The 16,081-nt window shown below is 46.7% G+C and overlaps 1 protein-coding gene across 2 annotated transcripts in view; it reads right to left on the bottom strand.

Moving 5' to 3' along the window:
- Positions 1 to 14,544, bottom strand: part of LOC147247169 (echinoderm microtubule-associated protein-like 6) — a 55,655-nt gene extending 41,111 nt beyond the window's left edge. For both annotated transcript variants that reach the window (XM_086180352.1, XM_086180353.1), the window contains exon 1: positions 13,713 to 14,544. In XM_086180352.1, the coding sequence (XP_086036478.1) occupies positions 13,713 to 13,909 (197 nt within the window). In that variant the 5' untranslated portion in view covers positions 13,910 to 14,544. The remainder of the gene's footprint in view (positions 1 to 13,712) is intronic.
- Between the last annotated feature and the right edge of the window lie 1,537 nt (positions 14,545 to 16,081).

Genomic DNA, 16,081 nt, shown 5'->3' with positions numbered 1-16,081 from the left:
CCACCCTTTTATCTTTGTCAGGTTAAGAAGTCATAGAGAGGTAGTGTTCTGTGTGTGTGTCTGAGAGTGTGTGTGTGTGTGTGTGTGTGTGTGTGTGTGTGTGTGTGAGAGAGAGAGAAAGAGTGAGAGAGAGAGAGCGAAAGAAAGAGAGAGACAGTTAACACTGCAAAAAGAAATGTGAAATCAAGGGAAAAACAAGACAGAAATAGGGTCGGCTACAAAGACCTACTGATCTCAGGGATGCTTTCTGCACACACACACACACACACACACACGCACACACACACACACACACACACACACTCTTCAACCAGGACTCTCCTCCTCAACCTGCCAGCCAATGAGCCTGCAAGTTGCCACGGTTGCCTTGACAACCACATCGCCAAGGGCATGGGCACTGGAGATGGAGCACGACAACTGTAAAGTCAAGGTCAAGCATCAGAATACACACACACACACACACACCTGAACACACCTCTCTGATGGCGATCCAACGTTACTTCGCGTTCATTTTTTGACTTCGTTCACTCTGCTTTTTGATTTCTTGCTGTTTGTTTGTTCGGCCTCTGCGTGTCTGTGTGGAACCAGCAGCAGTAAACCAAAGAGTAGAGACAGTCAGGAGACTCATCGCACAATCGGCGAATCGAATCGGTGGGAAACGGCGACATCAGGAAGCAGGACTTTCTACTGTGTGAATAAAGCTCACCTGTGGTTACTGGGAGCTTGAACACACAACGTCGTGTGCTACATTCAGCTTTGTCAGTAATAACAATAAACCAGAAATTAAGGTGAATGAGTTCATCAGGTTGTTTTTTGTCATAGTTTCGCCCTGTGTATATACGAAGCATTACAGTAAGAACTGATGTCCAAAAAAATGTCACATGCCAGGTAACGTGATTTCTCCTTCAGTCGGTCAAGCAATAATGAATAAATCGAGGCTTCATGGAAAGATAGTCTTCTTTTTTGGACCTTGTAAATTCTTTTTTTTCTAATTTTGTTGGCTGGAATTTAAAAAAAAAATCACTTAGCCTCCTTTGACTGTAGGAAAAAAAAGTGTTAATATTTAATCAAGATTTCTGAATTCCAAAACAAAACAAATAAAGTAAAAAATTAAATAACCTCTCAAAAGTTTGTTTTTGTTTTTGTGTTTTTTTTTTCCCCAAGACGAAAACCAACTGACCGAAAACATATTCACCCTCTTGGGTTCTCTCCTCTCACTTTTAAACACTCTCGGGTTCCTTTCCTCTTCCTCCCACCCTCCTCCCCTCCCTCCTGTTCCCTCTCCGTCCACTTCCTCAGGGCTAATGGCCATCTGTTCTGTTCAGCCGGCCGCGTCTCTTTCTCTCTGGCCATGAAATCAAACACAAACGGAGTTCCTCCTGGTTATTTATAGAAGCTGCCCTGGTTTCACTACCTGCTAATAATAGACTGGGCGTGTGGCTTCAGGAACACTAAACAAAAGACGTGACGAGGTAAAGATTAAAGATCACATCTTTGAGGAAGTAATGGGCAGCACGTGAACTTAAAATCAAACGTCACAACCTTGTCAGAGAAACATTTCGGATGCCCGTCTATTAGAAGTTTTACATCCTCAACGCGCGCTTCCCCAATGACACACCACACCCTTCATCAAGGTCTTCCAATCATTAAAAGGAATCTATATGAATATTTTTAGATGTGTCTGGTAGTGCTAACACTTCCCATCCAATACCATTCGTTATGCTAAGCTAACTAGCAGTGAAGGTCTCAGCTCTGTAAAGCTGCAGCATCTTGCTGTCTGACTCTGGGAGATGAGCCGTAGGTGCGTTTCCTGAGGAGTTGCTGCGTTCCTTTCAACCACCTTTTGTCAGTCGCTCATGGAGAGTCAAGTGCGGGAAGATCCATCTCCATCTCTGCAGCAAAATGAAGCGCTGCCAAGCCTGGAGACCGTGGACAAAGGATTCAAGTAATTCTGAACCTGAGGCCCGTTTTCCAAAAGTGACCGGAATCAGTCTGAAGGATGTTACAGCCTGCAGGACATTTGCTTAGCTTGTAATCCCGCATCACTTCCTGAGAGATACCTCACGGGTCAGAGATGCGTAACCATGGTAACTGACATACGGTGTGACTAACTAATTTACAGCAATTACACCGAGTTAGTGGGAGCTTTTATACCGACACAGAATGAAGCTTTACTGACGATATGTTGCGTAACTTTGGCGGCGTTTGTCGCTGCTGTTTTTCTAGTCATCCTCACTCACTGTTGCATTGTGGGACACGAGCATAGCGTCCATGCCGTCCAGTCTACCAGACATTTATATTGATTTATATCGATAAAAATTGACTGTAGGACATGTCATTGTTGAATCCTGTGTTTTCTATTTACAATAAAGCTGAATCCTTGTTTACCATCCAGAGAGAAAGTGTTCAGCACATAACAAACGGAGTTTCCACCTGAAGGCAATGGCTTGATTTTTTTCTGATGTTTTTTTTTTCTTCAAAAGCTTCAGTGGGACGTGTTGTGACAGTGGGTGCTAGCTGACAGAGAAAAGTGACAAATCGTTTAAAGAAAGTGAGAGTGGTGTCTGTTTCCTGCAGATCAAAGCTCCGTCTGAGAGCAGTGACGCACCGCGAGGCTGCAGCCGCCGCGAGCGGGGAGATCTGACAGAAGGCAGGCAATCTGGGAAACATTCATCATGGGAATTAATTGGTAATGAACACACACACACACACACACACACACACACACACACACACACACACACACACACACACACACATACACACTTAGTCCAATCATGCCAATTATATCGAAATGAGCTCACATCCTCCAATGAATATTGTAATTGCCAAATGAATAATAAATTAACTCACTCAGTGTGTGTGTGTGTGTGTGTGTGTGTGTGTGTGTGTGTGTGTGTGTGTGTGTGTGTGTGTGATTTCGTATCTTCTTGTTTGGGTTCAAATATTCTCTACTGCAGAAAAATAAATCTCTCTCTCTCCTCTCCCCTCATTCAACTCCTCTCCCCTTCCTGATGAACTCATCTGGCTCGTTCAGTTCTGATGGTTCCGTCTCCGTCCGGCTCCAGACCCGTAAACTAATCAGGGTTCGCACTGTCAAGGACGTTCTCTTCCTTTCCGTTACCCTCAGAGGAGATGAAGCAGGGGAAGGACATGTGTCCTTGGATTGAGACACAACATTTCCCAGTCTGACAGTCGGGCTGCTGCAGAAACAATGTTTCCACTTGTGGAAACAGAGATCTATCAGCAACTAAAGTTTTTAGCTTAAATGGAACAAAATACAATCAGAAATTTGCTGTAATGTGAATAATCACATGAAAACCGGTTTGAATCCTGTTTTGTTAGCTTAGAGTTGCTAGCAAGTGTTCAAGTCTTCTCTCATGAAACTGAAAAAATAAAGCTGCTCTGGTTCTTCCTTTTTTTTATCGTATTATTAAAAATGTATTAGTAGTAACTTATTTACGGCGCACCCTCTTCAAACAAACGAGCAGCGAGTCTTCTGCTCTGTGTTTTCCTACTCTAGTTCTGCTTCTAACTTTTTCTGACTACCTGCGTGCGTCAGTGCTGGAGCTGTGTAACGTCCCTGAATCCATTATGAAGATGCAGGGAAAGAACAATGTGACGGGAAAGTGAAACAGCGTTCTGGCTCTCTGAGGGAGAGGAGACAGAGATAAACTCCAGGTGCATGAAAGAAAACCTGGGTTACCTGGCTCACAGACTCAGTTACCATAGTAACTGACTCAGAGCTAGCTTGAGATAGCTTAACTCGAGGTAGCTTAACTCCAGCCCCTTCCTGAAACGGGCAGGAGGACGTGATGGAGTCCAGTCGTCTGTTGGTGGAAACCAGTCATGGAAGCTCCGGCGACTCACTGTGGCCTCTTGAGAAATAAAGTGGTATTAGAAGGCAACACAGTTATAAATCGTCCCTTTGACTTTCAGACTTCCGCTGGTGAAGCGTAAAAAAGTGATGCTTTCTTTGTCCATCTTCATAAACATCAGGAAAGTGTGGGAGAGTTTATTTATAGCAGCTGGAGAAATCAGGGCAGCTTCTATAAATAGCACAGAGGAACCTCCTCAGTCTGCATAATACAACAATAGCTTGTTTTCTCCAGTTGTCCTTGAAGGCATCATTGACAACCCTGGAGAATTTCTTACAAGTTTCTCCCTTTCCTGTCCTGTGCTTGCTGAAAAATTGAATCACGTATCTCAAAAAATGTGAAGTTTTCAGACATTAAAGACAAGTTCTGTTCAAATTTTTTTGAGATGAGTCCGTTTGAAGTCCTTACCCATGAATTCATGTCAGCTTGAGTCTCACAGAAGTCAGGACATCAAAGATGAGCAAAACCATAATGAATTCCCGATATCATCTGAAACTATTACAGACGAGGCTCAAGTTCTTCGAGACGCGTCCCAGTTGAGCATCACGTTGTCAAACCAAGTCGGGCCTGAAGTCCTCAAAAACAAGTCTCAATTCACTCAAGATGACGCGAGACAACGAGAAGTTCAGTGAATCTCTTCCAGGATTCACTGGGAAGGAGAGCTGCTCAGTGGCCGAGTCGACACGAGAAATCCTGAAAACTTTTATTCAGAAGCGTAAATTGAAGCTGCCGTGCAAAGGAAATACTGCTTTTCGCATTTGCCCATAAAGTGGCCTCCAGCTGCCTCCGGGGAGAATTGGATAAGAAGTCTAATAAGTGCCTGTGAGGAAAGAACATTTTCCTAAAATAAAGTCTACATCTCCTCTTAAAGGCGTGATAAGAAGTTCAGTCTCTCACTCCTCTTACAATAAGTAGCTTAAATTCAGTTTCAAACCTTTCAGATTGAAGAGTGACATAACACACTGAGGGGTTTGTGTGTGTGTGTGTGTGCGTGCGCGCGTAAATCTGTGTGTGTAGAAAAAGTGTGCGTTCCAGTGTGTTTGAGTGCCAACAGATCGTGGGAACATCAACGGCTGCGGGGTAGATTGGCAGTGGGATGCTGGACGGATAATTTCTTAGTCATCATCTTAATGAAGACCAGTGAGCTGTGAATCCTCGCAGCCACCAGGCCCGAGCTGCACGCCGCCACCATTAACAAACTGCCATTGAAGAAGACAAAACAGGAAACTGGACTGCAGCAGGCGAGGTTTTCCTCTTCAACACACTTTAAATGTCAGAGCCGCAGACGATCTAAGTGCCTGATCACTTCAAATATCACTCCGCCCTTGATTGAAGCTCAGTCTTCATGACTGTAACATTCTATTATCATTCTGGTTAAGTCACAAAAAACACACTCAGGTATAATGGCAGCGCTAAAACCAGGATGTGGCGACGGCGCCTTGCAATACGACGTCTGGGGAAAGTTGCTTTCAGTTCAGGAAATGTGTGTACCAGCATGTATTCACTGTAAATCTACACAACTTTTCACACAAAGAAACAAGCAGATATTCCTCATTTATGATCCAAATCTTGGTACACAAACGTTAAGCACGTAGGCTGCAACCAGACTGCCAGCTCACAGTTTGTTGTTGGTGGGTGGGACTTAGAAAACGGCTGCCCACAGGAAGTGGCGGGGGCGGGGGATGCTGGCTGAGACCGTCGTCCAATGGCAAGCTTCTACCTCTGTAGTTCTGGTGAACAAGACAAGGATTATTCAGACGTTTAATAATTTTACAGATATTTGTCAGGACTCAAGACGCCCCGCTTGAAACCAGGACGTCTCCCGTACAACAGGGATGTCTGGTCACCGTAAGCCAACACCTCATTCAACACTTTAATTAATAATTTCATAAAATGGCAACAAATATCAGCTAAACACCAGGCTCAAAGACGTTAACATTCATTCTTGCTGCTGATGTTGCATTTGAATCAGCTTCTTTGCCTCCTCTGATGCTTTGATTGAGTCCTGTTTTCAAACCAGATCCCCCTCAAAAAAACTGGAAAAAAAGAGATCCTGTTTCTTTCGATGCAGAGTTTGAAGTTATTATGTTGCAGCACGTAAATGTCAGCACGGTCGATAAAAGGGACCGAAAAGGTCAGACAATTGTGAGGAATCAGGCGGTTCGATTCCTCTCCAGCAGCAGCAGCAGCAGCAGCGCCGGGCCCAGTGACTGACGACTGGTCTCAGTGGGCCTCTACTCATTCCATTCATTGCTGAATCCATCGGCAACTCAAGCAAAAGTCAGAACCTGAACTTAAAAAGACAAATCTTTTGTCCTCATTTGTAGCAGAGACGAAGCAGAGCCAGTCAATGCGAACTTCACTTCACACTCAAGTGAAGTAACGACAGCCGGCAGCGTCGTTCTGCTGACAGCGAACGCATCAGTGACCGCGGTAACACGGCTTCTTCATCAGCGTAGCCAGCTAGCATAGCGTGCTCCCCTGGTGGGAGGGAAATGAGCTACGCTCCAGAAGAGTCTCCACCTTCAGGGACACACTCTGCCGGCGGGGTTCCCGCCGGTTTGCCTCGCCCTGGAAACGGCTCAGGATGAAGCGGTTGGTGTGGTTGTTGGCAGTGATGAGCCTGCAGGTCACACTGGCAGCCTGCCTGCTCTACATGCTAAAGGATGCATGAAGTTCAGCACTGCTGCAGCCAGCAGTCATGATAACTTGATTTAGATCCAAGGGAGTGTCGAGGCAGCATGTATGGAGCTAAACTGGTAGCTAACTCCAGTCGAAGCTACCCGTCTGCAACCTGCGTCCGAGTCAGCCATCTGCTTTCAGATTGATTCCTTCCCTCCTGGCAGCTTCCGCCAAGGTTCCACTTAATTTCTCACTTCTTTGATGAAAGCTTTGGCAAAAAAAAAGAAAAGGACCTGTTTTACGTCTTTGCAAGTTGACTTTCACGGAAAAGCAATGAAATCAGCAGCAGCCCTAAAACAATGACAGCCTCCATTCATTTCAAACACAAAAGGCCTCGACTTCCACCGCGCACAAACCACAGCGTCATCGCCGGCATCTGGCTGAGGCCAACGTGATTCTCTCAACCAGCCCAGGTGGTGCAATAGTGACCAGGCACATGGACGGGCACAGATGCACGCCAAGACCAGCCAGCCGCTTGTTAGCTTAGCACAAGGAATGCTGGTGAATCAGGGTTGATCAGAGCGCATTTACAGACCCCAGCACTGCAACTACACTGAATATTTCCAACATGCTGACAGGACAGCACACGACGTGAATACTGAGGGGAACTGAAGCAGCAAATCTAAAAGAAACAAACAAATAAATAAATAAAAAACAGAACTGGACTGCCCAGAGGAAACAGAATTAAAGATCAAATCCTTATTTTGTTCACCTTTGATGTGCTAATCCACACCCCCCCCCCCCCCCAAAAAATCACAAAAAAAAAGTGCAACAGCACAGCAACTCAGACATTTCTTTGAGAGAAAATCGTCAGGTTGAATAATGTTGATTACTGGACTGAAATATGAGTCACCGGTGACTTTAACTCCTCCTCGCCAGCTGTCGCCTCCAGCTGTGGAGCTTTTAGACGACTGGCTTGTTTTACTCAGTCAGGCAGAAATACCATCAAAACTACACAACAACAAACAAAATGATGAGCGTGTGCACCAGGTTTTCCTCATGTTGTGGGGACATCGTGGGTTTCTCACACTGGAAGGACTAGACTCTCTCAGGGGACCAAAAAAAAAATAAAAAAATAGACATTCTTTATTACAATTGTGATTTAAGTAGGGCTACAGTTAATTTTCCATTAATTGAATGTACGTACAGACACACACACACACACACGAGAACGTGTCGGTCAGGTTCTGGCTGCAGGCAACCAAACAGGAAGTGGGACAGATGAAAGAAAAGGAGAGACAGAGGACGAGTGTGTTTTTACTGAAAATACACGCCAACCTTCGTTCACATGATCCTCACTCATCACTCTACATGTGAGACCACGCGGGACAACAGTGGCGGGTGTGTGGGCAGTCACTGATCGGAAATTGGAGAAATAAATTGACGTTTAAACCAGACTGTGAAAACACCACAATGTTTTGAAGTGATTTTGTTTTCGAGGACCCGGCTCGGTTCTAACCAGAACCTGAAGTCCAGTCACAGCACTGAGAGACACTTTACCACATAGAACTACATAATATTAGGAAATTACACATTGAACTAATTACATTTTTACATCCTCAACCAATGAGAAGTTTACACATCCTGTAGTGAGGCAGGTGTGAGACTGGTGTGAGACTGGTGTGAGACTGGTGTGAGACTGGTGTGAGGGAGGTGTGAGACTGGTGTGAGGGAGGTGTGAGACTGGTGTGAGGGAGGTGTGAGACTGGTGTGAGGGAGGTGTGAGACTGGTGTGAAACAGGTGTGAGACTGGTGTGAGGCAGGTGTGAGGAAGGTGTGAGACTGGTGTGAGGCAGGTGTGAGACTGGTGTGAGGAAGGTGTGAGACTGGTGTGAGGCAGGTGTGAGACTGGTGTGAGGCAGGTGTGAGACTGGTGTGAGGGAGGCGTGAGACTGGTGTGAAACAGGTGTGAGACTGGTGTGAAACAGGTGTGAGACTGGTGTGAGGGAGGTGTGAGACTGGTGTGAGGGAGGTGTGAGACTGGTGTGAGGGAGGTGTGAGGGAGGTGTGAGACTGGTGTGAAACAGGTGTGAGACTGGTGTGAGGGAGGTGTGAGACCGGTGTGAGGGAGGTGTGAGACTGGTGTGAAACAGGTGTGAGATTGGTGTGAGGGAGGTGTGAGACTGGTGTGAGGGAGGCGTGAGACTGGTGTGAAACAGGTGTGAGACTGGTGTGAAACAGGTGTGAGACTGGTGTGAGGAAGGTGTGAGAATGGTGTGAGGCAGGTGTGAGACTGGTGTGAGGGAGGCGTGAGACTGGTGTGAAACAGGTGTGAGACTGGTGTGAAACAGGTGTGAGACTGGTGTGAGGAAGGTGTGAGACTGGTGTGAGGCAGGTGTGAGACTGGTGTGAGGAAGGTGTGAGACTGGTGTGAGGCAGGTGTGAGACTGGTGTGAGGCAGGTGTGAGACTGGTGTGAGGCAGGTGTGAGACTGGTGTGAGGCAGGTGTGAGTCTGCAAACCTACATGCTGGTGCTGCATCAATGGTCTGACAGGGTTTCCTCAACAAAAAAAAGTTGGTTGAGGAAAGACTGAGCAGACTGAGTTTCATTTCCTGCTGAACTGAACTCTCTTAAAAAGGTGGAGGAGCGTTTGACCTCTCGTGACCCCTGCAGACACGCCAAAGATGACAATCAGCAACCTGAAGTGAAGTGAAAGGAGCTGAATGGCTCTGAACTGAGCTGGAAATGTGAGCTCCATACAGCAGCACCCAGCTCCTGATAATAATTGCTGCTATTCAGCAGCAGCCTGCTGCTTGGCTGCAGAAAAAAGCCCCCCCCCCCCCCCCCCCCCACACACACACACACACTCCCAAGGCCTTGGTCACAAAAGAACCAATGAAAGGAAAAGACTGACTCGCTTTCAGAACAACTCAGCATGGATTTAATGCGTCAACGTGGAGCCTACAATTACGGGAGTGACGCGTCAGGCAGGAGAGGGACGAGTTTATCGCCAAGCTTCTGACACGAATGAAACGGAAAATACTAACCACATATACAGACGACTGAAAAACACCTTTTGGTGTATAGTTACACATTATTATACACCACTTTGACATACTGGAGCATTGAAGCGCCAAGACAGTCTGTATTTTGTCCATTTCAGGCTCCCGTAGCTGCATCGTAATTCTGCGTTTTACAGGCTCGTTATATAAACACAGGTATAAATTTTGCATCTAATTTCTGCGAATAATCCATCCTGAGTTCTGCACACGGAGCGTTGAGTGGGAGACGATCGGCTTCGAAGGGGAAGGACGAGTTGCAAATGTGATCTTCCAATAATAAATTCAATAAAATCCACAGCGGCGCCATGGCGGCGTGAGAGGAGACGGCAGATGATCAGAGCTAGAAAATGTGATTTGGTTTTTATTGGAATTACGATTTGCTTTGGTGATACGTGGTGATTTATTGGCGCAGCGATCAGAACCTAAACGTGGACATAAGTGAGTGGAAGGGAAGACCTTTCAAAAATACTCAATCGTCTGTATTTAGGGTTCAGTATCAATCGAGTGTTTTCGTTACTTCTGATTATACATTCTGCCTCATTCAATTTGTACTACGAGTCAATGATTAAACTTTAATCTCCTCTTGTCACGGAAGCATTTACACCGGCAGGAGCTGCCGGCACATCCGTTATGATCTCACTCATTTCTGATAAATCTAGTGAGGTGTCGCCGTGTGAACCTGCAGGCAGCGATGAGGGATTATCTGACACCAGCGCAAATGTAACACTCCTATCAGAGAGCACGACCTGAGCCGGGCAGCATCCAGCTTTTCAATTAGAGCCACACACACACACACACACACACACACACACACACACACACACACACACACACACACACACACACACACACCATCCTGTGAGTCATCGAAACAGCAGCCGTGTTTATACATCAAGCAAGTCAGCTATGCCTGCAGTACTGTTTGTGTGTGTGTGTGTGTGTGTGTGAGAGAGAGAGAGAGAGAGAGAGAGAGAGAGAGAGAGAGACTGTGTCATTGCAGACCCGTTCTTGTAGAATATAAGAATAGATGAACTTGTCATTTCCAGCAAGTATAGCTGCCCGTGTGTGTGTGTGTGTGTGTGTGTGTGTGTGTGTGTGTGTGTGTGTATTAAGCATTTATAGGGTCAAGAAACTGTGAAACCCACCAAACTTGTTGGATCTGATGTGGGGTTTTCAAAATTTTGGAACCCAAATGTTTAAGCGCCTCCTTGAGGGTCAAGGCTGGACTTCAGGTTCAGGGTTTGAGCTGCGATGGTTCAGGAACGAGGTGGGAAAACACCGTCCTCGATAAGTTGATAGCAGCGAATGTTTGAAGCCATTTTCAGGAACACCAAACAGATCAAAGACCCGGTAAATAAATACGCGTGTGATTAGGGACGAGGAGGGGACGCGTCCTCCAGTGAGAGTCAGGGTGGCGTGAAGGGTCGGTCAGGTGCTTGCTATCGTTCTCTCTCAGCAGCCCTGTTTAAAAACACAGAGAAACTCAGTGCGTAAGGATGAAATGATCACATGATCACGCCAGCCTCCCAGCCACGCCTACGGTCAATTTAGAGTCTGGATTAACCTGGTCCCCTCTTGATTGACTGTGGAGGAAGCTGGAGTACCAGAGCGAACCCAGCAGGAACAGGGAGAACATGGAGACTCACACAGAAAGACCCCGTGCTGCAGCCGGGGCTCCACCCACAACCTTCTTGCTGGGAGGTGACGGTGAGGACCACTGCTCCACTGTGCCGCCCCTGCAGGAAACCAAAACCTGCCAACACCTGCTGGCATCTGGCTCCTCTCTGCAGTGGGAGCAGTTTTAATCAGCAGTCACTCCCAGGTCACATGACCCTGTGGTCGGCATGGCTCTGGCTCCGATCAGCTCTGATAGAAACATAAAACTCGCTAGTTTAACGCCGGCTTCTTATCTCTGACTCACTCGGCGAGCTCGTCACCTGTGCCGGCCCCAGGTCTCACCGTCCGCTCAGCAACACTGCTGGACAAACAGCGAGTCCCCAGTGGCGTAGATGTTTACGGTGAAGACTTTAAGGTGAAGGTGCGTCACCAGGAAATCAGTGTCTCTTCCTGTGAGGTGATGAAAACACAGCAGCGTGTGTCCGACCGTTTTGGGATAAATCGTCGCCTCCTCCACTCGCACAAGCGTCCTCTCATCAAACCAGAACAATCCCTGTCACAACACCGGACATCAAAACATCTCCCTCTGACACGTCCAAACTTTTGATGAGTTTGACTCCAGCAGGACGAGTGTCATTCTCCACGTTGTTAAAAACCCCAAAAGCCTAAACTGTATTTTGTTGTTTATGTCTTAAGTTTCACGATCCTGTTTTACCCAGACCAGCTGAAAAATATCAAATAACTTCCCCCAGGAGGTTGGTCGACCGCAGGAACCAGGATCTCAACGTAGTAGCAGGGACATTATTTGATCAAATAGGTCCCATCGTGGGAGGTGATAGGTTAGGAAGCTCCTGACCTCTGACCTGTGTGGCCTCCGCAGCCCTGACTGATGGGTGAAGAGTAACTTTGGTCTTTGGTTCCTTTGTCCTCCTGACTGCAGAAGCAGGAGTCCCTGGAGTCACCTGACCTCTGTTGTAAACAACAGTCGGAGTATTTGGGGTCACATGGGGCCAAAAGTGAATGGTTGTTAAACCTCCAGCGGAGGGATTAAAGGGCAGCGTGGAGGATGAGTGCTGCTGTCGACCTCCTCCTCCTCTGCTGAGCTCTACCAGCTGAAACTAGCTCGTGTAATTAATGCAGGTTTAAAGATGGACAACCTCTCATATGTAACTGAGATCTCTGAACAACAGTCCAGTCCCGCAGCGACTGGCGGAACCACAAAACATCCAGAGGGACTATGAACGGGCCCCTCCAGTCGGCCAGACGTGAGGAGGCCCCTGCCTGCTACCACAGTACACATGTAAGCACCTCCAGAGCTTGAACCACAAAATCTGTAATCCGAAGACTAAACAGCAGTTTTCTGATGCAGTACAAGCAGATCGCCGTTTGTATTTTAGCTGCTGTCAAACTCCGACAGCATTTCTTAAAAAAAAAACCAAAAACATCTCAACCTAAATGAACAACAGAACAAACCCCAGATGAGCGAGAGAAGTGGACAAGACCCCCGAGACACAGTCCAGCCATTATCAGAGGAGGGCGCAGCTCCTTTTAACGTACTGACAGTTCTGTCCCCTCTCGTCAGTAAACCATGCTACTGCATAGTATTAACACACAAGTGTGTGCTCCACAGCACCGCCTGGTATTACTTCTGCAGAGGAAAGCTTCATCGCGTTTCGAATCCTCAATGAAACAGGAGCGTTCTTCATGTCGCCCCGGGAAACAAAAGCTGAAACAATCACAGGACGTGTTTGACCATCAGGAGAAAATCAACCGGCACTGACGGTTTTTTTTCCAATAACGATTCATTTTTTAAAAAACAAAGACAGAAAGGCACTGGCGTTTGAAAGGCGTGTTTTCAGTAAGTAAAAAATGAATTAATAAATAACCATGGAGGAGAAGAATAGATCGAATCTAAGTTTAAAACTCTGATACTGTATCAAAATCAATCTTTTCTAAATCTTTTTGCTGAACGTAAACATTTGAAGAAGCTCCTCTTCAGCCTCTAGGGGTCACTGTGCTTCACCCCCGCTGAGTTATTGATTAACTTAAACCTGTACAGGATAGCGAATCAACGTAGCAGATTCTCTTCCACATTCATTTACCAGCAGTACACCTTTGAGCCACACGGGAGAGCTGTTGGGTCTCTATCGCGCTCGTTTGCCGCCATAACGAGGGGAGAGATGTTGTTAGTAACAAGACACTTGCTTAATTACAAAAATGGAGACTCAGTCAAGACTGCAGCTAACGTATGAAGTATTTATAGTATCTTTTGTGCTTAAATGAGAAAATAAAAACTATGAAATTTATCCCCGTATTAACACATTTGTTCGGTTGCATTTAGAAGGCATTTAGCACGTGTAGCTAAAGCTACATTTTCAGTAACATCCATCAAACACAGCAGTGACTTATCAAACTTTTGTAAGTTTTTTTACTCAAAATTAATTACAAAAAAAAAAAAAATCGTCGTGTCTGTGATGGTTTGTCATTCCAAACTAAAAAAAAGGCACACTAGCGTTTCAGGTGACGTCTTACCTGATGATGTCATCGTTGTGGCCCAGGTAAAACCTCTGTGTATGCTCTCGTGTGTTGTAAACCACGCCGACCCCGGCCACAAAGTAGACCACCTCCTTCCCAGCAGTGTAGTAGAGGTTATTCCTGCACTGGTGGCCCCGGTACCCATAGACCCAGTCCAGTCTGAGCCGGCAGCCCGGGGCGCTCCGGTCCGACATGGTGACTCATCTGACGGATGAAACCTGCTGCTTCTGGGTTGAGATCCGACAGCTCTTTGTTTGCCCGGCGATATTGAGCTTGTCAGTATGTTGAGGGTGTTTTCACCTCCCCTGATCTGTTGCAGCGCAGAAGTTCATGTCATTTCATTAAAGTTTTCTCCGGTTTCTCATCCCCATTTGACTTTCACCGCTCACTGTTTTCCAAAGAGAATTAACGAGAGAAACACAGACCTGCAAATCCATTCAAATCAGGCTTTCGCGGAGGTCCAGTTGTTCCTGTAAAAGTCAGTCAGGGTTTCTCACAGTCGTGCAGTTTTCATCATTTTTCTGGTGGACTTTTATAACCCTTTAGTTCCTGTTATAATGAGTAAAGATGACGGATGTTAGGAACTGGATTTCAGTCTAATTTATAGTTGTTTTTTCTTTACTGCAGAAACAGTTGCACTGTTACTGTACTGTTGTATTTTACAGTTTTTGTTCCTCGTCCTTCTACATTTCCGGTTTTATCCGTGATGAATCTGCTCCTCGCCCACCATCATCATCATCGGCGTTCATCCTCAGGTTCTGCTGCTGAGTTTCTGCATGTTAAGCATTTGTCTCATGTGTTCTTCTCGCTGTCTAATCCCAGAATATTCTCTCTCTCTCCCTCCCTCCCTCCCTCCCTCTCGATGCCAGCAAACGTGTTCATGCACCTGTGGTCAGCTCATGAAGGAGCAACCATCCTTTAGCATTGTTGGAATTCAAATCTGTTTTTCTTAGATTACAAATGGAATACTTTTTGTCATCATTCTCATTATTTCTGCTTCAACCAGGATTATTTTGTGTGGCTCCACTTCTTATTTCCCCCCTTTTAAAAAAATGGAGAGAAAAACTAGAGATGGAAAGTAAAAAATAAAATCGAGCAATAATAACAACAAAAAAGAAACACAGTAGAGATTTAAAGGGAAAAGCAGCAGTTGCTGGTGGATTCTGCTCCTGGGGAATATAATCCCTGCTCCTTCTAATCCCGGGGCTCGGCGGCGGCGGCGGCAGCCCGGCTGGGTTTCATCCTCAACCGCCTGCGTGTTCACATCATCTCCGCGGAATAACGCGCAGCCGGAAGGTGGATGAAAAACAAACCCATTCACAAATCTGTGCGTGAGTAAGAACCTGCTCAGGAGGACGGGATGTTTAATCCACAGGAGAATGAACGACGCAGATTATTTTCACTGCTGGATGATCGGGAAGCTCCGGGGAGGGAGAGAGCGGCAAAAACCAATGTCTAATTCCCGAGGATGGTCCAACTTCAGCGGGCAGAGGAAGGGAGAAGCCCGGCGCTCAATCCGCAGCATCCCGGCCGGATGACGGGGGAGAAAGATGCTGATCCCCGGCAGGAGGAGGAGGAATAGGAGAGGGAGGCGGAGGAGAAGGAGAACATCCTCCCGCTGCCGCTCCGGCAGGTGAGGCTGCAGACAGGTGATCAGAGGGGCGGGTGATCGATGGCTCCGATGATCGATGACGAGACCCTCCCTGGCCGCCGCGGCTCAGCACTCTGCTGTTTTCTCGCTCGTTCTCGGACTCACAAGCAGCAGCAGCGTCAAGGGAAACACGCGGGGTCCATGTATGGAGGTTCCGGTGTTGGACCTTCGAAGTAAAAGCTTCCCTCCTCCCCCTTCGGAGGACGTGAGGCGGGCTGAAGACAAATCTCGCGAGGTGTTGTGGAACAAAATCAGTGGCCTGAAACTCTGGTTTTCACTGCTTGTCAGTATCAGTTGACCTGTTTTTATTAGTAATTTAACAGGTAATGTTAGTAGGGATGTGCCTCAGACCAGGGACCAGGGATGGGGGACCGGGGGCCAGGGATGGGAGATCAGGGACCAGGGACCAGGGACCAGGGATAGGAGACCAGGGACTAGACACCCCAACAGAGTGAGAATGACCCAGATATTTCTACAGGATTCATCACCAGTGATTAGGGGGGAAATCTTTAGATCAATAAATGTCAGGTTTAAGTTTCTTTCTCCTGTTTTTTCCTCACTCCAACTGAAGAACACAAATCCAGCAGAATGGAGGTGCGTCTCTCAGGATCAGTGTGAACCCCCCCCCCCCCAAACACACACACACAAAACACAAACTCACATAAAAGACTCAGAAAGAGGAAAGATAATAAAAATAGACTGAAACTGTTCATCC

The sequence above is a fragment of the Aulostomus chinensis genome, chromosome 16 (assembly GCF_037954235.1).
Source record: "Aulostomus chinensis isolate RoL2024-O1b breed Wild chromosome 16, RoL_Achi_v1.0, whole genome shotgun sequence".
Classification (NCBI taxonomy): Eukaryota; Metazoa; Chordata; class Actinopteri; order Syngnathiformes; family Aulostomidae; genus Aulostomus; species Aulostomus chinensis.
This window is presented reverse-complemented; position numbering and strand designations above follow the sequence as displayed.